The sequence below is a fragment of the Manacus candei genome, unplaced genomic scaffold (assembly GCF_025592945.1).
Source record: "Manacus candei isolate 608988 ecotype Guabito, Panama unplaced genomic scaffold, ASM2559294v1 h1tg000542l, whole genome shotgun sequence".
In the NCBI taxonomy this organism is placed as follows: domain Eukaryota; kingdom Metazoa; phylum Chordata; class Aves; order Passeriformes; family Pipridae; genus Manacus; species Manacus candei.
In genome coordinates, this window is record NW_026138590.1 from 14,891 (window position 1) to 35,646 (window position 20,756).

At 42.0% G+C, this 20,756-nt stretch overlaps 1 protein-coding gene and 5 long non-coding RNA genes across 8 annotated transcripts in view; 5 read left to right on the forward strand and 1 right to left on the reverse strand.

The window, feature by feature from the left end:
* The window catches only part of LOC127465960 (probable RNA-binding protein 23), a 32,239-nt gene extending 14,478 nt beyond the window's left edge, over positions 1 to 17,761 (forward strand). The window contains exons 7-13 of the mRNA XM_051776482.1: positions 534 to 587; positions 2,729 to 2,846; positions 6,374 to 6,526; positions 9,336 to 9,473; positions 12,402 to 12,467; positions 17,383 to 17,679; positions 17,753 to 17,761. Coding sequence (XP_051632442.1) covers positions 534 to 587; positions 2,729 to 2,846; positions 6,374 to 6,526; positions 9,336 to 9,473; positions 12,402 to 12,467; positions 17,383 to 17,679; positions 17,753 to 17,761 — 835 coding nt within the window. The remainder of the gene's footprint in view (positions 1 to 533; positions 588 to 2,728; positions 2,847 to 6,373; positions 6,527 to 9,335; positions 9,474 to 12,401; positions 12,468 to 17,382; positions 17,680 to 17,752) is intronic.
* On the forward strand, positions 3,661 to 5,919 carry LOC127465956 (uncharacterized). The gene is made up of 3 exons (XR_007902495.1): positions 3,661 to 3,682; positions 4,363 to 4,770; positions 4,950 to 5,919. It is a non-coding gene; the product is annotated as an uncharacterized LOC127465956 (long non-coding RNA).
* Positions 8,192 to 9,299, forward strand: LOC127465957 (uncharacterized). The gene is made up of 3 exons (XR_007902496.1): positions 8,192 to 8,544; positions 8,825 to 9,022; positions 9,117 to 9,299. It is a non-coding gene; the product is annotated as an uncharacterized LOC127465957 (long non-coding RNA).
* On the forward strand, positions 14,374 to 15,432 carry LOC127465959 (uncharacterized). Of its 2 annotated transcripts, none has more exons than XR_007902500.1 (3): positions 14,374 to 14,623; positions 14,967 to 14,997; positions 15,394 to 15,432. It is a non-coding gene; the product is annotated as an uncharacterized LOC127465959 (long non-coding RNA). The 2 variants fall into 2 exon arrangements; XR_007902499.1 differs by lacking the exon at positions 14,967 to 14,997 and adding an exon at positions 15,186 to 15,216.
* On the forward strand, positions 16,077 to 17,321 carry LOC127465958 (uncharacterized). 2 transcript variants are annotated; one of them, XR_007902498.1, is made up of 3 exons: positions 16,077 to 16,175; positions 16,312 to 16,395; positions 17,209 to 17,321. It is a non-coding gene; the product is annotated as an uncharacterized LOC127465958 (long non-coding RNA). The 2 variants fall into 2 exon arrangements; XR_007902497.1 differs by lacking the exon at positions 17,209 to 17,321 and adding an exon at positions 16,938 to 17,131 and having other exon boundaries at positions 16,312 to 16,551.
* Positions 17,762 to 17,796: 35 nt separating the features above from the next.
* LOC127465954 (uncharacterized) lies at positions 17,797 to 18,397 on the reverse strand. Its single transcript, XR_007902494.1, has 4 exons — positions 18,372 to 18,397; positions 18,154 to 18,205; positions 17,904 to 17,955; positions 17,797 to 17,808 (listed from the first exon to the last, which is right to left on the reverse strand). It is a non-coding gene; the product is annotated as an uncharacterized LOC127465954 (long non-coding RNA).
* Positions 18,398 to 20,756: the final 2,359 nt, after the last annotated feature.

A 20,756-nucleotide genomic window follows, 5' to 3' on the forward strand; every position in this document is an offset into this window, starting at 1 on the left:
CCCCAAAACCCCTCAAAATTTCCCCCAAATTCCCAAAAAATCCCCAAAACCCCCCAAAATTTCCCCCCAAACCCCCCCAAAAATCCCCCAAATCCACCCAAAAATCCCCAAAATCACCCCAAAATTTCCCCCCAAACCCCCAAAAGTCCCCAAAAATCCCCCAAAATTCCCCCAATTTTCCCAAATTTCCCCCAAAATCCCAAAAAATCCCCAAAACCCCCCAAAATTTCCCCCCAAACCCCCCAAAAATCCCCCAAAAATCCCCAAAAATCCCCCAAAAATCCCCCCAAAATCCCCCCAAAATCCCCAAAAATCCCCCAAAAATCCCCAAAACCCCCCAAAATTTCCCCCAAACCCCCCAAAAATCCCCCGAAAATCCCCCAAAAATCCCCCAAAAATCCCCCCAAAACCCCCAAATCCACCCAAAAATCCCCCCAAAATCCCCCCAATTTTCCCAAATTTCCCCCAAATCCCCCCAAAATGTCCCCAATTTTCCCAAAATCCCCCAAATTCGCCCCAAATTTCCCCCCCAGGCGCCGTTTCGGGCACAGCAAGAGCCCCTTGTACCGGGAGAAGAGCCCGGGCAGGTCAGTTTGGGGGGAATTCGGGGGGTTTTGGGGCATTTTGGGGGGTTTGGGGCATTTTGGGGGGTTTGGGGTCCATTTTGGGGGATTTTGGGTCCATTTTGGGGGATTTTCGGTCCATTTTGGGGGATTTTGGGTCCATTTTGGGGGATTTTGGGGCCATTTTGGGGGATTTTGGGTCCATTTTGGGGGATTTTGGGTTTATTTTGGGTCCATTTTGGTGGGTTTTGGGTCCATTTTGGGGGATCCCAGGTGAGATTTCGGTCATTTTGGGTGGATTTTTGGGGATTTTGGGTGGATTTTAGGTGATTTTGGGTCCACTTTGGGGGATTTGGGGCCATTTTGGGCGGATTTTGGGGGATTTTGGGGGATTTTGGGGGGATTTTGGGTCCATTTTGAGGGATTTTGGGTCCATTTTGTTGGATTTTGGGTCCATTTGGGGTCTGTTTTGGGTGATTTTGGGTGGATTTTTGGGGTTTTGGGTGATTTTGGGGCCATTTCGGGTGATTTGGGGTCCATTTTGTGAGGATTTTGGGGCCATTTGGGGGGATTTTGGGTCCATTTTGGGGGATTTTGGGTCCATTTTGGGGGATTTTGGGTCCGTTTTGGGGGATTTTGGGTCCATTTTGGTGGGATTTTGGGTCTATTTTGGTCGATTTTCGGTCCATTTTGGGGGATTTTGGGTCCATTTTGGGGGATTTGGGGCCATTTTGGGGGGATTTTGGGTGATTTTGAGGGATTTTGGGTCCATTTTGGGGGATTTTGGGTCCATTTTGGGGGATTTTGGGTCCGTTTTGGGGGATCCCAGGTGAGATTTGGGTCATTTTGGGTGATTTTGTTGCATTTTGAGTCCGTTTTGGGGAATTTTGGGTCCATTTTGGGGGATTTTGGGGCCATTTTGGGGGATTTTGGGTCCATTTTGGGGGATTTTGGGTCCGTTTTGGGGGATTTTGGGTCCATTTTGGGGGATTTTGGGTCCATTTTCGGCGATTTTGGGTCCATTTTTGTGGATTTTGGGTCCATTTTGGGGGGATTTTGGGTGATTTTGAGGGATTTTGGGTCCATTTTGGGGGATTTTGGGTCCATTTCGTGTGAATTTGGGTCCATTTTGGGTGGTTTTGGGGCATTTTGGGGGGTTTTTGGATCCATTTGGGGAGATTTTGGGGGATTTTGGGTCCATTTTGGGGGATTTTGGGTCCATTTTGGGGGATTTTGGGTTTATTTTGGGTCCATTTTGGTGGGTTTTGGGTCCATTTTGGGGGATTTTGGGTCCATTTTGGGGGATCCCAGGTAAGATTTGGGTCATTTTGGGTGGATTTTTGGGGATTTTGGGTGGATTTTAGGTGATTTTAGGTCCACGTTGGGGGATTTGGGGCCATTTTGGGCGGATTTTGGGGGGATTTTGGGAGGATTTTGGGTGATTTTGGGGGCTTTTGGGTGATTTTGGGGGGATTTTGGGGGATTTTGGGTCCATTTGGGGGATTTTGGGTCCATTTTGTTGGATTTTGGGTCCATTTTGTTGGATTTTGGGTCCATTTGGGGTCTGTTTTGGGTGATTTTGGGGGGTTTTGGGTGATTTTGGGTCCATTTGGGGGATTCTGGGTCGTTTTGGGTGATTTTGGGTCCATTTTGGGGGATTTTGTCTCCATTTTGGGGGATTTGGGGTCCATTTTGGGGGATTTTGGGTCCATTTTGGGGGATTTTGGGTCCATTTTGGGCGGTTTTGGGTCCATTTCGGGTGATTTTGGGTCCATTTTGTGTCCATTTTGGTGGGTTTTGGGTCCGTTTTGGGGGATTTTGGGTCCATTTTGGGGATCCCAGGTGAGATTTGGGTCATTTTGGGTGATTTTGTTGGATTTTGGCTCCATTTTGGGGGATTTCGGGTCCATTTTGGGGGGTTTTGGGTCCATTTTGGGGAATTCTGGGTCCATTTCAGGTGATTTTGGGTCCATTTTGGGTGGATTTTGGGTGATTTTGGGTCCGTTTTTGGGTGATTTTTGGTGATTTTGGGTCCGTTTTCGGGTGATTTTGGGTCGATTCCGAGCCCGTTTCGCGCTCGTTTTTCCCCCAAACTCCCCCAAACTCCCCCCAAATCCCCCCCAAACATTCCCAAATCCCCAAATCCCAAATTTCCCCGTCCCCAGGGAACCCCTGGGCTCGCTGAGCCCCGAGGAGCGCGACGCCCGCACGGTGTTCTGCATGCAGCTCGCCGCCAGGATCCGCCCCCGCGACCTGGAGGACTTCTTCTCGGCCGTGGGGAAGGTGGGGAGACCTGGAAAAGGGGGAAAAAGGGGGAAAAGGGGGAAAAACGGGGAGAAACGGTGAAAAAATGGGGAAAAACGGTGGAAAAATGGGGAAAAACGGTGAAAAAATGGGGAAAAACGGTGGAAAAATGGCAAAAAAATAGGCAAAAAAATAGGCAAAAAGTGGTCTAAAAGTGACCAAAAAGAGACAAAAGAAAGGTCAAAAAATGGATTAAAAAATGGATTAAAAAATGGGCAAAAAATGGTTAAAAAAAAGGGTCAAAAAATGGTAAAAAAAAGGGTCAAAAAATGGTAAAAAATAGGGTCAAAAAAGGGTCGAAAAATGGTAAAAAAAAGGGACAAAAAATGGTTAAAAAATGGTAAAAAAAAGGGTCAAAAAATGGTAAAAAAAAGGGACAAAAAATGGTAAAAAAAAGGTCAAAAAATGGTAAAAAAAAGGGACAAAAAATGGTAAAAAAAAGGGACAAAAAATGGTTAAAAAATGGTAAAAAAAAGGGACAAAAAATGGTAAAAAAAAGGGACAAAAAATGGTAAAAAAATGGTGAAAAACGGTGGGAAAACGGGGGAAAAGGGGGAAAAAATGGGGGAAAAGGGGAAAAAACGGGGAGAAACGGTGAAAAAATGGGGAAAAACGGTGGAAAAATGGGGGAAAACGGTGAAAAAATGGGGAAAAACGGTGGAAAAATGGCAAAAAAATAGGCAAAAAAATAGGCAAAAAGTGGTCTAAAAGTGACCAAAAAGAGACAAAAGAAAGGTCAAAAAATGGATTAAAAATGGATTAAAAAATGGGCAAAAAATGGTTAAAAAAAGGGTCAAAAAATGGTAAAAAAAAGGGTCAAAAAATGGTAAAAAATAGGGTCAAAAAAGGGTCGAAAAATGGTAAAAAAAAGGGACAAAAAATGGTAAAAAATAGGGTCAAAAAAGGGTCGAAAAATGGTAAAAAAAAGGGACAAAAAATGGTTAAAAAATGGTTAAAAAAAGGGTCAAAAAATGGTAAAAAAAAGGGACAAAAAATGGTTAAAAAATGGTTAAAAAAAGGGTCAAAAAATGGTTAAAAAAAGGGTCAAAAAATGGTAAAAAAAAGGGTCGAAAAATGGTAAAAAGAAAGGGACAAAAAATGGTTAAAAAATGGTAAAAAAAAGGGTCAAAAAATGGTAAAAAAAAGGGTCAAAAAATGGTCAAAAAATGGTTTAAAAAAGGGTCAAAAAATGGTAAAAAAAAGGGACAAAAAATGGTAAAAAAATGGTGAAAAACGGTGGGAAAACGGGGGAAAAGGGGGAAAAAATGGGGGAAAAGGGGAAAAAACGGGGAGAAACGGTGAAAAAATGGGGAAAAACGGTGGAAAAATGGGGGAAAACGGTGAAAAAATGGGGAAAAACGGTGGAAAAATGGCAAAAAAATAGGCAAAAAAATAGGCAAAAAGTGGTCTAAAAGTGACCAAAAAGAGACAAAAGAAAGGTCAAAAAATGGATTAAAAATGGATTAAAAAATGGGCAAAAAATGGTTAAAAAAAGGGTCAAAAAATGGTAAAAAAAAGGGTCAAAAAATGGTAAAAAATAGGGTCAAAAAAGGGTCGAAAAATGGTAAAAAAAAGGGACAAAAAATGGTTAAAAAATGGTAAAAAAAAGGGTCAAAAAATGGTAAAAAAAAGGGACAAAAAATGGTAAAAAAAAGGGTCAAAAAATGGTAAAAAAAAGGGACAAAAAATGGTAAAAAAAAGGGACAAAAAATGGTTAAAAAATGGTAAAAAAAAGGGACAAAAAATGGTAAAAAAATGGTAAAAAAAAGAGAAAAAATGGTAAAAAAAAGGGACAAAAAATGGTTAAAAAAAGGGACAAAAAATGGTTAAAAAATGGTAAAAAAAAGGGACAAAAAATGGTAAAAAAAGGGACAAAAAATGGTCAAAAAATGGTTAAAAAAGGGTCAAAAAATGCTAAAAAAAAGAGACAAAGAATGGTTAAAAAATGGTAAAAAAAGGGTCAAAAAATGGTAAAAAAAAGGGTCGAAAAATGGTAAAAAAGAGGGTCAAAAAATGGTAAAAAAAAGGGACAAAAATGGTTAAAAAATGGTAAAAAAAAGGGACAAAAAATGGTAAAAAAAGGGACAAAAAATGGTCAAAAATGGTAAAAAAAGGGACAAAAAATGGTCAAAAAAGGGACAAAAAATGGTCAAAAATGGTCGAAAAATGGTAAAAAAAATGGTCCAAAAATGGCTAAAAAAAGAGTCAAAAAATGGACAAAAAAAAGGTCAAAAATTGGACAAAAAATGGACCAAAAAATGGTCTAAAAATGGACAAAGAAACGGTCAAAAAATGGCAAAAAAAAGGGATAAAAAATGGACAAAAAGTGGACAAAAAAATGGTCCAAAAGTGGATAAAAAAGGGTCAAAAAATGGACAAAAAGTGGACAAAAAAATGGGCAAAAAATGGCAAAAAAAAGGGTCAAAAAATGGACAAAGAAATGAAAAAAAAATTGGACAAAAAATGGTCAAAAATTGGACAAAAAATGGACAAAAAATGGTCTAAAAATGGACAAAGAAATGGTCAAAAAATGGCAAAAAAAGGGATAAAAAATGGACAAAAAAATGGAAAAAAAAATGTCAAAAAATGGACAAAAAAATGGTCCAAAAATGGCAAAAAAATGGTCCAAAATAGGAGAAAAAATGGACAAAAAATGGTCAAAAAATGGCAAAAAAAGGGATAAAAAATGGACAAAAAGTGGAAAAAACATGGTCCAAAAATGGATAAAAAAGGGGCAAAAAATGGACAAAAAATGGACAAAAAATCGGAAAAAAATCCTCAAAAAATTCGAAAAAGTCCCCAAAAAAATCCTAAAAAAATCCCAAAAAAATCCTTAAAAAATCCAAAAAAAAATTCAAAAAATTCAGAAAAAATCTAAAAAAAATCCGAAAAAATCTGAAAAAATTCCCCAAAAATCCTTAAAAATTCCCCAAAAAATCCAAAAAAATCCTTAAAAAATCTTAAAAAAAATCCTTAAAAAATCTTAAAAAAATCCTTTAAAAATCCCAAAAAAATCCTAAAAAAATCCTTAAAAAATCCCCAAAAAACCCTAAAAAAATCCTTTAAAAATCCTTAAAAAATCCAAAAAAATTCTAAAAAAAATCTAAAAAAAATCCGAAAAAATCTGAAAAAATCCCCCAAAAATCCTTAAAAATTCCCCAAAAAATCCAAAAAAATCCTTAAAAAATCCCTAAAAAATCCTTCTAAAATCCTAAAAAATCCTAAAAAAATCTTTTAAAAATCCTTAAAAAATCCAAAAAAATCCCTAAAAAATCCTTAAAGAATCCAAAAAAATCCCTAAAAAATCCTTACAAAATCCTCCCAAAAAATCTTTAAAAAGTCCAAAAAAATCCCCAAAAAATTCCCCAAAAAATCTGAAAAAATTCCAAAAAAATTCCAGAAAAATTCCGAAAAAATTCCAAAAAAAATCCAAAAAAACCCCCAAAAAATCCCCCTAAAAATCCTTAAAAATTCCCCCCAAAAAACCAGGTGTTTTTCCCCCCCAGGTGAGGGACGTGCGGATCATCTCGGACCGGAATTCCCGGCGCTCCAAAGGCATCGCCTACGTGGAGTTCTGCGAGATCCAGTCGGTGCCCTTGGCCATCGGCCTCACGGGCCAGCGCCTCCTGGGCGTGCCCATCATCGTCCAGGCCTCCCAGGTGAGACCCCGGGGGATTTTTGGGAATTTTTGGGGAATTCTGGGGAATTTTCTGGGATTTTTTACGAAATTTTTTTGTGATTTTTTCTGATTTTTTTAAGGATTTTTGGCTTTTTTTTAGGGTTTTTTTGTGATATTTGGGGGCTTTTTAAAGAGTCTGAGGGGAGTTTGAGAGCCTCAGGATTTTTGGGAATTTTTTGGGAATTTTTGGGAATTTTTTGGGAATTTTCTGGGATTTTTTACGAAATTTTTTTGTGATTTTTTCTGATTTTTTTAAGGATTTTTGGCTTTTTTTTAGGGTTTTTTTGTGATATTTGGGGGCTTTTTGGAGAGTCTGAGGGGAGTTTGAGAGCCTCAGGATTTTTGGGAATTTTTTGGGAATTTTTGGGAATTTTTTGGGAATTTTCTGGGATTTTTTACGAAATTTTTTTGTGATTTTTTTCTGATTTTTTTAAGGATTTTTGGCTTTTTTTAGGGTTTTTTTGTGATATTTGGGGGCTTTTTAAAGAGTCTGAGGGGAGTTTGAGAGCCTCAGGATTTTTGGGAATTTTTTGGGAATTTTTGGGAATTTTTTGGGAATTTTCTGGGATTTTTTACCATTTTTTTTTGCTTTTTTTTGTGAATTTTTTAAGGATTTTTGGCTTTTTTTTAGGGTTTTTTGTGATCTTTAGGGGCCTTTTGGAATGTCTGGAGGGAGTTTGGGAGCCTCAGGATTTTTGGGAATTTTTTGGGAATTTTTAGGAATTTTTTGGGATTTTTTACCATTTTTTTTCACATTTTTTCCTGATTTTTGTAAGGATATTTGACATTTTTTTTAGGCTTTTTTTGTGATCTTTAGGGGCTTTTTGGAGAGTCTGGGGGGAGTTTGGGAGCCTCAGGATTTTTGGGAATTTTTTGGAATTTTTTTGGAATTTTTTGGGGAATTTTTGGGGACTTTTTTGGGATTTTTTACTATTTTTTTTGCATTTTTTTTCTGATCTTTTTAAGAATTTTGGACATTTTTTAAAGGGTTTTTTGTGGTTTTTAGGGGCCTTTTGGAATGTCTGGAGGGAGTTTAGGAACCTCAGGATTTTTGGGAATTTTTTGGGAAGTTTTTGGAATTTTTGGGAATTTTTTGGGAATTTTTTGGAATTTTTGGGAATTTTTTACTAATTTTTTTTGTGATTTTTTTTTTTGGATTTTGGACATTTTTTTTAGGGTTTTTTGTGATATTTGGGGACCTTTTGGACACTCCAGTGAGAGTTTAGGAACCTGAGGATTTTGGGGAATTTTTAGGGAATTTTTGGGGAATTTTTTTGGAATTTTTGGGAATTTTTTTGGATTTTTTACCATTTTTTTTCGCTTTTTTTTGTGATTTTTTTTTTAAGGGTTTTTGGCTTTTTTTTAGGGTTTTTTGTGATCTTTTGGGAGCTTTTGGAATGTCTGGAGGGAGTTTGGGAGCCTCAGGATTTTTGGGAATTTTTTGGGAATTTTTGGGGAATTTTCTGGGATTTTTTACGAATTTTTTTCGTGATTTTTCGTGATTTTTTTTAGGTTCATTTTGGGGGGTTTTGGGTCCATTTTGGGGGGTCCCAGGTGGGATTTGGGTCCATTTTGGGGGATTTTGGGTCCATTTTGATGAATTTTGAGTGGGTTTTGGGTCAATTTTGGTGGATTTTGGGTGATTTTGGGTCCATTTTGGTGGATTTTGAGACCATTTTGGGTGATTTTGGGTCCGTTTTGTTGGATTTTGGGTGATTTTGGGTCCATTTTGGGTGGATTTTGGGTCCATTTTGGGTGATTTTTTGTCCATTTTGGGTGATTTTGGGTCCATTTTGGGTAATTTTGGGTCCATTTTGGGTAATTTTTGACTCCATTTTGGGTGATTTTGGGTCCATTTTGGTGGATTTTGAGTCCATTTTGGGTGATTTTGGGTCCATTTCGGGTGATTTTGGGTTCATTTTGGGTCCATTTTGGGTGATTTTGACTCCATTTTGGGTGATTTTAGGTCCATTTTGGGTGATTTTGGGTCCATTTTGGGTAATTTTTGACTCCATTTTGGGTCATTTTGGGTCCATTTTTGTGTATTTTAGGTCCAATTTAGTGGATTTTGGGTTCATTTTGTTGGATTTTGGGTCCATTTTGGGTGATTTTGGGTCCATTTCGGTTGGTTTTGGGTCCATTTTCGTTTTGTTGGATTTTGGGTCCATTTTGGGTGATTTTAGGTCCATTTTGGGTAATTTTTGACTCCATTTTGGGTGATTTTGGGTCCATTTGGGTGATTTTGACTCCATTTTGGGGGGTTTTGGCTCCATTTGAGTGATTTTGACTCCATTTTGGGTCATTTTGGGTCCATTTTTGTGGATTTTGGGTCCAATTTAGTGGATTTTGGGTCCATTTTGGGTAATTTTGGGTCCATTTTGTTGGATTTTGGGTCCATTTTGTTGGATTTTGGGTCCATTTTCATGGATTTTGGGTCCATTTTGGGTAATTTTGACTCCATTTTGGGTGATTTTGGGTCCATTTTGGGTGTTTTTGGGTCCATTTTAGTGGATTTGGGGTGATTTTGGGTCCATTTTGGCTGATTTTGGGTCCATTTTGGGGGATTTTAGGTCCATTTTGGGTGATTTTGGGTCCATTTCGGGCAGTTTTGGCCCCATTTTGGGTGATTTTTGGTCATTTTGGCTCCATTTTGGGCCGATTTGGCTCCATTTTGGGGCCGTTTCGCTTCATTTTCCCCCCGTTTTTTCCCCATTTCTCCCCCGTTTTTCGCGGGATTTTCGCGGGGTTTTCTCTGGAATCCCCCCAAATTTTTTGGGAATCCCTTCCAGGCGGAGAAGAACCGGCTGGCAGCCATGGCAGCCCCCCTGCAGAAGGGATCTGGGGGGCCCCTCCGGCTCTACGTGGGCGCCCTGCACTGCAACATCACCAAGGAGATGCTCCGCGGCATCTTCGAGCCCTTCGGAAAGGTAAAAAAAAATGGGAATTTCGGGATTTCGGGGGGTCTGGGAGGGTCTAAGAAAACTTGGGAATTTTAGGGATTTTTTTGGAATTTTGGGGATTTTTTCTTAGATTTTTTCGGATTTTTTTTCGATTTTTTTTTCGATTTTTTTTTTTTTTTTTTTGAAATTTTTTTTCTAATTTTGGGGATTTTTTGGGGAATATTTCGGGATTTCGGGGGTCTGGGAGGGTCTAAGAATACTTGGGAATTTTAAGGATTTTTTGGGAATTTTTGGGATTTTTATTGAATTTTTTTTCGATTTTTTTAAATTATTTTTTTCGATTTTTTTCAAATTTTTTTCGATTTTTTTTCGATTTTTTTTTTTTTCAATTTTTTTTTCAATTTTTTTTATTTTTTATCGATTTTTTTATCCTTTTTGTTTTTTCGGGTTTTTTTTTATTGATTTTTTTCAATTTTTTTTCGATTTTTTTTTCGAATGTTTTTCAATTTTTTTCCAATTTTTTTTAATTTTTTTCCATTTTTTTACCATTTTTTTTTTCGGTTTTTTTTCGATTTTTTTTTAAATTTTTTTTCGATTTTTTTTCGAATTTTTTTGATTTTTTTGTTTTTTCCATTTTTTTTTCGATTTTTTTTTCCCCGATTTTTTTTCATTTTTTTTTCCATTTTTTTAAATTTTTTTCGATTTTTTTTCGATTTTTTATTTTTATTTTTTCTTGATTTTTTTTTTCAATTTTTTAAACATTTTTTGGGAATTTTTGGGATTTTTTTTTTTTATAAAATTTTTTTTGAATTTTTTTTATTTTTTCCAATTTTTTTTTCTAATTTTGGGGAATTTTTGGGGAATACTTTGGGATTTTGGGGGTCTGGGAGGGTCTCAGGATAATTGGGAATTTTGGGGATTTTGGGGAATTTTTGGGATTTTTTTTTAGATTTTTATTGAATTTTTTTCCGATTTTTTTTTTATTTTTTTTTTATTTTTTTCAAATTTTTTCGATTTTTTTTTTCGAATTTTTTTTGAATTTTTTTTGAATTTTTTAAATTTTTTTTCCATTTTTTTTCCATTTTTTTTTTTCGGGGTTTTTTTCGGGTTTTTTTCAATTTTTTTTATTTTTTTTCAAATTTTTTTGGATTTTTTTTCAATTTTTTGTCATTTTTTTATTTTTTTCCGACTTTTTCGATTTTTTTCGATTTTTTTTCAATTTTTTTAAATTTTTTTCATTTTTTTTATTTTTTCCATTTTTTTTCCGATTTTTTTTTCAATTTTTTTCAATTTTTTTCAATTTTTTTCGATTTTTTTCGATTTTTTTTAATTTTTTTCGGTTTTTTTCCATTTTTTTTTATTTTTTCTTATTTTTTTCGATTTTTTTTTTCAATATTTTCGATTTTTTAATTTTTTTTTTATTTTTTCTTTTTTTAAGTTTTTTTTAAGTTTTTTTCCCCAATTATGGGGATTTTTTTGGGGAGGTTTTGGGGGAATATTTTGGGATTTGGGGGGTCTCAGGATATCTGGGAATTTTGGGGATTTTGGGGAATTTTGGGGATTTTTTTTTTTACTCAATTTTGGGCAAATTTGGGGTGAATTTTGTTCGATTTGGGGAGAATTTGGATGATTTTGGGTGAATTTTATTCAATTTTGGGCGAATTTGGGGTGAATTTTGTTGAATTTGGGTGAATTTGGGGTGAATTTTCTTCAATTTGGGGTAAATTTGTTGAATTTTGTTCAATTTGGGGTTAAATTTGATGAATTTTGTTCAATTTGGGGTTAAATTTCTTGAATTTTGTTCAATTTGGGGTAAATTTGTTGAATTTTGTTCAATTTGGGGTGAATTTTTGTTCAATTTGGGGTGAATTTTGTTGAATTTGGGTTGAATTTTGTTGAATTTGGGTTGAATTTTGTTGAATTTGGGTTGAATTTTTATTCAATTTTGGGTAAATTTGTTGAATTTTGTTCAGTTTGGGGTGAATTTGAGGTGAATTTTATTCAATTTTGGGCAAATTTGGGTTGAATTTTGTTCAATTTGGGGTGAATTTGGGGTGAATTTTGTTCAATTTTGGTGAATTTTGTTCAATTTGGGTGAATTTTGTTCAATTTGGGGTGAATTTTGTTGAATTTGGGTTGAATTTTTATTCAACTTTGGGTTAAATTTGTTGAATTTTGTTCAATTTGGGGTGAATTTCGTTCAATTCTGGTCGAATTTGGGTCGAATTTCTTCAATTCTGGTCAAATTTGGGTCGAATTTCTTCAATTTCGGCCGAATTTGGGTCGAATTTCTTCAATTTTCGTCCAATTTCCTTCCATTTGGGGGGAATTTTGTTGAATTTGGGGTTAAATTTGTTGAATTTTGTTCAATTTGGGGTAAATTTGTTGAATTTTGTTCAATTTGGGGTTAAATTTGTTGAATTTTCTTCAATTTGGGGTGAATTTTGGTGGATTTTTGGTGAATTTGGGTGAATTTTGTTCAATTTTGGGCAAATTTCTTGAATTTTGTTCAATTTGGGGTTAAATTTGTTGAATTTTGTTCAATTTGGGGTGAAATTTTTTAAATTTTGTTCAATTTGGGTTAAATTTGTTGAATTTTGTTCAATTTGGGGTAAATTCCTTGAATTTTGTTCAATTTGGGGTTAAATTTGTTGAATTTTGTTCAATTTGGGGTTAAATTGGTTGAATTTTGTTGAATTTGGGTTGAATTTTTATTCAATTTTGGGTTAAATTTGTTGAATTTTGTTCAATTTGGGGTGAATTTCGTTCAATTCTGGTCGAATTTGGGTCGAATTTCTTCAATTCTGGTCGAATTTGGGTCGAATTTCTTCAATTTTCGCCCAATTTCCTTCCACTTGGGGGGATTTTGGGGGGATTTTGGGGGATTTTGGGGCCCGCCAGGTGTGCCCAGGTGTGCCCAGGTGTGCCCTCACCTGTGCCCCTCCCCCCCCCCAGATCGACAGCATCGTCCTGATGCGGGACCCGGACACGGGACAGTCCAAAGGCTACGGGTTCATCACCGTGAGTGCCCCTCCCCCACCCCCCCCCTGACCCCCCCCCCGACCCCCAGGTGACCCCTGGCCCCGCCCACAGCGACCCCCCTCCCTTTTTAGGGCAAATTTCCCCATTTTTGGTTTTTTTTTTCCAATTTTTTTCCTATTTTTTCCCCATTTTTGGGATGATTTTTCCCCATTTTTGGGGTGAATTTTCCCCATTTTTAGGCCAATTTTTCCCCATTTTTAGGACAATTTTCCCCGTTTTTGGGTGGTTTTTTTCCCCATTTTTTTTCCAATTTTTCCCCATTTTTGGGGTGAATTTTCCCCATTTTTGGGTGTTTTTTTTCCCATTTATTTCCTTTTTTCCCCTATTTTTGGGACAATTTTTCCCCATTTTTAGGCCAATTTTTCCCCATTGTTGGGTGTTTTTTTTCCCCATTTATTTCCTATTTTTCCCCATTTTTGGGACAATTTCCCCCATTTTTGGGGTGAATTTTCCCCATTTTTGGAGTGAATTTTCCCCATTTTTTTCCTTTTTTTCCCCATTTTTGGGTGGTTTTTCCCCATTTTTTTCCTTTTTTTCCCCATTTTTGGGTGGTTTTTCCCCATTTTTTTCCTTTTTTTCCCCATTTTTGGGGTGAATTTCCCCCATTTTTTCCCCATTTTTAGGCCAATTTTTCCCCATTTTTGGGTGTTTTTTTTCCCCATTTATTTCCTATTTTTCCCCATTCTTGGGACAATTTTTCCCCATTTTTGGGACAATTTCCCCCATTTTTGGGATGAATTTTCCCCATTTTTGGAGTGAATTTTCCCCATTTTTTTTCCTATTTTTTCCCCATTTTAGGGTCATTTTTCCCATTTTTAGGCAAATTTTTCCCATTTTAGGGTCAATTTTCCCCATTTTTAGGTCTTTTTTCCCATTTTTGGGTCATTTTTCCCATTTTTTCTATTTTTCCCTATTTTTGGGTCATTTTTCCCATTTTTTGATCATTTTCCCCATGTTTTTCTTTTTTTCCCCATTTTTTTCTATTTTTCCCATTTTTGGGTCATTTTTCCCATTATTTCCTTTTTTTCCCCATTTTTGGGGTGAATTTTCCCCATTTTTGGGTGTTTTTTTCCCCTTTTTGGGGTGAATTTTCCCCATTTTTGGGACAATTTCCCCCATTTTTGGTTTTTTTTTTTTCTCATTTATTTCCTTTTTTTCCCCATTTTTGGGACAATTTTCCCCATTTTTGGGTGGTTTTTTCCCCTTTTTTTTCCTTTTTTCCCCCATTTTTGGGACAATTTTCCCCATTTTTTTCCATTTTTTCCCCATTTTTGGGTGGTTTTTCCCCATTTTTTTCCTTTTTTTCCCCATTTTTGGGACAATTTTTCCCCATTTTTGGGACAATTTTCCCCATTTTTTGGTGTTTTTCCCCATTTTTTTCCTTTTTTTCCCCATTTTTGTGGTGAATTTTCCCCATTTTTGGGACATTTTCCCCATTTTTTTCCATTTTTTCCCCATTTTTGTGACATTTTCCCCATTTTTTTCCTTTTTTCCCCCATTTTTGGGGCCAATTTTCCCCATTTTTGGAGTGAATTTTCCCCATTTTTTTCCTTTTTTTCCCCATTTTTGGGTGTTTTTTTCCCCATTTATTTCCTATTTTTCCCCATTTTTGGGGTGAATTTTCCCCATTTTTGGGACATTTTCTCCATTTTGAGGACATTTTTCCCATTTTTAGATTTTTTTTTCCCGTTTTTGAGTCTTTTCCCCATTTTTGGGACAATTTTCCCCATTTTTGGGTGTTTTTTCCCCATTTATTTCCTATTTTTTCCCATTTTTGGGGTGATTTTTCCCCATTTTTAGACCAATTTTTCCCCATTTTTGTTTTTTTTTTTTTCCCATTTTTTTCCTCCTTTTCCCCATTTTCAGGGTTTTTTTCTCGTTTTTTTCTATTTTTCCCCATTTTTTTCTATTTTTCCCCCATTTTTAGGCCAATTTCCCCCATTTTTGGGTCTTTTTTCCCATTTTCAAGTCATTTTTCCCCATTTTTTTTTCTCTATTTTCCCCATTTTTGGGTCTTTTCCCCCATTTTTAGAGACCCCAAACCTCCCCTGAACGCCCCCAAAATCCCCTTTGGAGACCCCAAACCACCTCTAAGTGACCCCCAGGTGACCCCAGGTGACCCCAGGTGACCCCAGGTGAGCTCAGGTGTGCCCAGGTGACCCCAAAACTCCCCCAAAACCTCCCTTTAGAGACCCCAAACCACCCCCAACCCCCCCCAGGTGACCCCAGGTGCCCCCTGGGTGCCCTCACCTGTGCCCAGGTGAGCTCAGGTGAGCACAGGTGACCCCAAAACTCCCCTTTGGAGACCCCAAACCCCCTCTAAGTGACCCCAGGTGACCCCTGGGTGCCCTCACCTGTCCCCAGGTGACCCCAGGTGAGCTCAGGTGAGCTCAGGTGACCCCAGGTGTGCCCAGGTGACCCCAAAACTCCCCCAAAACCTCCCTTTAGAGACCCCAAACCACCTCTAAGTGACCCCAGGTGAGCTCAGGTGACCCCCAGGTGACCCCAGGTGAGCTCAGGTGAGCACAGGTGACCCCAAAACTCCCCCAAAACTCCCCTTTAGAGACCCCAAACCCCCTCCAAACGCCCCCAAACCACCCCCAGGTGAGCTCAGGTGAGCTCAGGTGAGCACAGGTGAGCACAGGTGACCCCAAAACTCCCCTTTAGAGACCCCAAACCACCTCCAAACCCCCCCAGGTGAGCTCAGGTGACCCCCAGGTGACCCCAGGTGAGCTCAGGTGACCCCCAGGTGAGTTCAGGTGACCCCCAGGTGAGCTCAGGTGAGCACAGGTGACCCCAAAACTCCCCTTTGGAGACCCCAAACCGCCCCCAACCCCCCCCAAACCCCCTCTAAGTGCCCCCAGGTGCCCCCAAACCACTCCCAGGTGACCTCAGGTGAGTTCAGGTGTCCCCAGGTGTGCCCAGGTGAGCACAGGTGACCCCAAAACTCCCCCTTTGAGACCCCAAACCACCTCTAGATGACCCCAAACCACCTCTGGGTGCCCTCACCTGTGCCCAGGTGTGCCCAGGTGTCACCTGAGACCGCACAGGTGAGCACAGGTGACCCCAAAACTCCCCCTTTAGAGACCCCAAACCGCCCCCAAACCCCCCGAAATCCCCTTTGGAGACCCCAAACCCCCTCTAAGTGACCCCAGGTGACCCCTGGGTGCCCTCACCTGTCCCCAGGTGTGCCCAGGTGTCCCCAGGTGACCCTCAGGTGACCCCCAGGTGAGCACAGGTGACCCCAAAACTCCCCCTTTAGAGACCCCAAACCACCTCTAAGTGACCCCAGGTGAGCTCAGGTGACCCCAGGTGAGGTCAGGTGAGCACAGGTGACCCCAAAACTCCCCTTTAGAGACCCCAAACCACCTCCAACCCCCCCCAAACCACCTCTAAGTGACCCCAGGTGAGCTCAGGTGATCCCCAGGTGAGTTCAGGTGTGCCCAGGTGAGCACAGGTGACCCCAAAACTCCCCCTTTGAGACCCCAAACCACCTCTAAATGACCCCAAACCACCTCTGGGTGCCCTCACCTGTCCCCAGGTGTGCCCAGGTGTCCCCAGGTGACCCTCAGGTGACCCCCAGGTGAGCACAGGTGACCCCAAAACTCCCCCTTTAGAGACCCCAAACCACCTCTAAGTGACCCCAGGTGAGCTCAGGTGACCCCAGGTGAGCTCAGGTGAGCACAGGTGACCCCAAAGCTCCCCCAAAACTCCCCTTTAGAGACCCCAAACCCCCTCCAAACGCCCCCAAACCACCTCTAAGTGACCTCACCTGTCCCCAGGTGAGGTCAGGTGTGCCCAGGTGTCACCTGAGATTGCTCAGGTGAGCACAGGTGACCCCAAAACTCCCCTTTAGAGACCCCAAACCACCTCCAACCCCCCCCAAACCACCTCTAAGTGACCCCAGGTGAGCTCAGGTGACCCCCAGGTGAGTTCAGGTGACCCCCAGGTGAGCTCAGGTGAGCACAGGTGACCCCAAAACTCCCCCTTTGAGACCCCAATCCACCCCCAAACCATCTCAGATGACCTCAGGTGACCCCTGGGTGCCCTCACCTGTCCCCAGGTGAGCCCAGGTGACCCTCAGGTGAGCTCAGGTGAGCACAGGTGACCCCAAAACTCCCCCTTTAGAGACCCCAAACCACCTCTAAGTGACCCCAGGTGAGCTCAGGTGACCCCCAGGTGACCCCAGGTGAGCTCAGGTGAGCACAGGTGACCCCAAAACTCCCCCAAAACCTCCCTTTAGAGACCCCAAACCCCCTCCAAACGCCCCCAAACCACCCCCAGGTGAGCTCAGGTGAGCTCAGGTGTCCCCAGGTGAGCACAGGTGACCCCAAAACTCCCCTTTAGAGACCCCAAACCACCTCCAACCCCCCCAGGTGAGCTCAGGTGACCCCCAGGTGACCCCAGGTGAGCTCAGGTGACCCCCAGGTGAGTTCAGGTGACCCCCAGGTGAGCTCAGGTGAGCACAGGTGACCCCAAAACTCCCCCTTTGAGACCCCAATCCACCCCCAAACCATCTCAGATGACCTCAGGTGACCCCTGGGTGCCCTCACCTGTCCCCAGGTGTCCCCAGGTGACCCTCAGGTGAGCTCAGGTGAGCACAGGTGACCCCAAAACTCCCCCTTTGGAGACCCCAAACCGCCCCCAAACCCCCCGAAATCCCCTTTGGAGACCCCAAACCCCCTCTAAGTGCCCCCAGGTGAGCTCAGGTGATCCCCAGGTGAGTTCAGGTGTCCCCAGGTGTGCCCAGGTGAGCACAGGTGACCCCAAAACTCCCCCTTTAGAGACCCCAAACCACCCCCAAACACCCCCAAGCCCCCTCTAAGTGCCCCCAGGTGCCCCCCGGGCGCCCAGGCGAGCTCACCTGTGTGCTCACCTGTGCTCACCTGGGCAGTTCTCGGAGGCGGAGTGCGCGCGGCGGGCGCTGGAGCAGCTGAACGGCTTCGAGCTGGCGGGGCGGCCCATGAGGGTGGGGCAGGTGACCGAGCGCCCCGACGGCTCCACCGACGTCACCTTCCCCGAGGGCGGGGCCAACGCCGCCGCGGGGGGCGGGGCCGCAGGTGGGGCAGGTGGAGGAGGAGGGGGAGGAGTCAGCGACGACCCACCTGAGCTGGGCACGGCGGCGGGGAGGCTGCAGCTCATGGCCAAGCTGGCCGAGGGTGAGTTACCTGAGGGGGGGCGGGGGGGGGGGGTACCTGGGCACACCTGGGGGGCACCTGGGGGTACCTGGGAGAGGGTTTGGGGTACCTGGGATACACCTGGAGGGAATTTGAGGGGGTTTGGGATACCTGGGATACGCCTGGGAGACACCTGGGGACACCTGGGGGGCACCTGGATACACCTGGGAGAGGGTTTGGGGTACCTGGGATACACCTGGGATACACCTGGATACATACAAAGGGGAATTTGGGTTACCTGGGGACACCTGGGATACACCTGGATACACCTGGGGACATTTGGGATACACCTGGATACATTTAAAGGGGAATTTGGGTTACCTGGGGACACCTGGGATACACCTGGATACACCTGGGGACATTTGGGATGCACCTGGAAGGAATTTGAGGGGGTTTGGGATACCTGGGATACACCTGGAGACACCTGGGGGGCACCTGGGAGAGGGTTTGGGATATTTGGGATACACCTGGGGACACCTGTGGGGCACCTGGGAGAGGGTTTGGGGTACCTGGGATACACCTGGGGACACCTGGAGACACCTGGGGGCATTTGGGAGACACCTGGGGGCATTTGGGATATTTGGGATACACCTGGGGACACCTGGGAGAGGGTTTGGGGTACCTGGGATACACCTGGGGACACCTGGGGACATTTGGGATACACCTGGGGACACCTGGGAGAGGGTTTGGGATATTTGGGATACACCTGGGATACACCTGGATACACCTGGGATAGCTGGGAGAGGGTTTGGGGTACCTGGGATACACCTGGGCACACCTGGGGACATTTGGGATGCACCTGGGGACACCTGGAGGGAATTTGAGGGGGTTTGGGGTACCTGGGATACACCTGGGGACACCTGGGGACACCTGGGAGAGGGTTTGGGATATTTGGGATACACCTGGAGACACCTGGGAGAGGGTTTGGGATACCTGGGATACACCTGGGCACACCTGGGGACATTTGGGATACACCTGGGGGGATTTTGGGGGGATTTTTGGGGGGTCTTTGGGTTTTTTTGGGGGTTTTGGGGTGGTTTTGGTGCGATTTTTGGGTGATTTTGGGGGTGATTTTGGGGCGATTTTTGGGGGTTTTTTGGGTGATTTTTGGGAGATTTTGGGGGGGTTTTTGGGTGATTTTGGGGTTTTTTTGGGGGGGTTTTGGGTGATTTTGGGGATTTTTTGGGGGTGATTTTGGGTTTTTTTGGGGGGTTTTTTTGGGTGATTTTGGGGGGATTTTTGGGTGATTTTGGGGTTTTTTGGGGGGGGTTTTGAGTGATTTTGGGGGGTTTTTGGGGTGATTTTTGGGAGATTTTGGGGTTTTTTGGGGGGGTTTGGGTGATTTTGGGGGTGATTTTGGGGGTTTTTTTGGGGGTGATTTGGGGTTTTTTGGGGGGTGATTTTGGGGGGATTTTTGGGTGATTTTGGGGGGATTTTTGAGATTTTTTTGGGGTGATTTGGGGTTTTTTTGGGGGTTTTTGGGGGAGGTGGTTGAGTGATTTTGGGGGGTTTTTTGAGTGATTTTGGGGGGTTTTTTTTTGGTAATTTTGGGGTTTTTGGGGGATTTTTTTTGGTTGATTTTGGGGTTTGTTTTGGGGGATTTTGGGGGCATTTTGGGAGTTTTTCGGGGGTGATTTTAGGGGGTTTTTTTGGGTGATTTGGGGATGATTTTGGGGTTTTTTTGGGTTTTTTTGGGGGTGATTTTGGGGCGATTTTTGGGTGTTTTTTGGGTTTTTTTGGTGTGATTTTTGGGAGATTTTGGGGTTTTTTGGGGGGGATTTTTGGGTGATTTTGGTGTGATTTTGGGGTTTTTTTGGTGTGATTTTTGGGAGATTTTGGGGGTGATTTTGGGGGGGTTTTGGGTGATTTTGGGGTTTTTTGGGGGGGTTTTTGGGTGATTTTGGGGATTTTTTGGGGTGATTTTGGGGGGATTTTTGGTTTTTTTGGGTGATTTTGGGGGGATTTTTGGGTGATTTGGGGATGATTTTGGGGGGGTTTTTTGGGTGATTTTGGGGTTTTTTGGGGGGGGGTTTGAGTGATTTTGGGGGGTTTTTGGGGTGATTTTTGGGTGATTTTGGGGGTGATTTTGGGGGTTTTTTTGGGGGTGATTTGGGGTTTTTTTGGGGGGGTTTTTGGGTGATTTTGGGGTTTTTTTGGTGTGATTTTTGGGTGATTTTGGGGGTGATTTTGGGGTGATTTGGGGTTTTTTTGGGGGGTTTTGGGGGGTTTTTGGTGGGGGTTTTTTTGGGTGATTTTGGGGGTTTTGGGGTGATTTTGGGGGTGATTTTGAGGGGGTTTTTTTGGTAATTTTGGGGTTTTTAGGGGGTTTTTTTGGGTGATTTTGGGGGTTTTTTTGGGGGATTTTGGGGGGATTTTGGGAGTTTTTTGGGGGTGATTTTGGGGGTTTTTGGGGGGGTTTTTTTGGGTGATTTTGGGGGGATTTTGGGGTTTTTTTGGGTTTTTTTGGGGGTGATTTTGGGGTTTTTTGGGGGGGTTTTTTGGGGGATTTTGGGATTTTGGGGGTTTTTTGGGGGTGATTTTTGGGGGGTTTTTTGGGGTGATTTTGGGTTTTTTGGGGGGGTTTCGGGTGATTTTGAGGGGATTTTGGGGGCTTTTTTTGGGTGATTTTGGGGTTTCTTGGAGGTTTTTTTGGCGTGATTTTGGGGGTTTTCTGGGGTGATTTTGGGGTTTTTTGGGGGGGATTTTGGGGGGATTTTTGGGTGATTTTGGGGCAATTTTGGGGATTTTTTTGGGGTGATTTTGGGGGTTTTGGGGGGTTTTTTTGGGGGGTGATTTTGGGGTGATTTGGGTTTTTTTGGGGGGGGGTTTTGGGGGTTTTTGGGGGTGATTTTGGGGCGATTTTTGGGGGGTTTTTGGGTGATTTTGGTGTGATTTTTGGGTGATTTTGGGGGGGTGATTTAGGTGGTTTTGGGGTGATTTGGGGGGTTTTGGGGGCGGTTTTTGGGGTGGTTTTGGGGATTTTTTGGGTGGTTTTGGTGTGATTTTTGGGTGATTTTGGGGGGGGGTTTTTGGTTAATTTTTGGGGGTTTTTAGGATGATTTTGGGGGTTTTTTGGGGGGTTTTTTTGGGT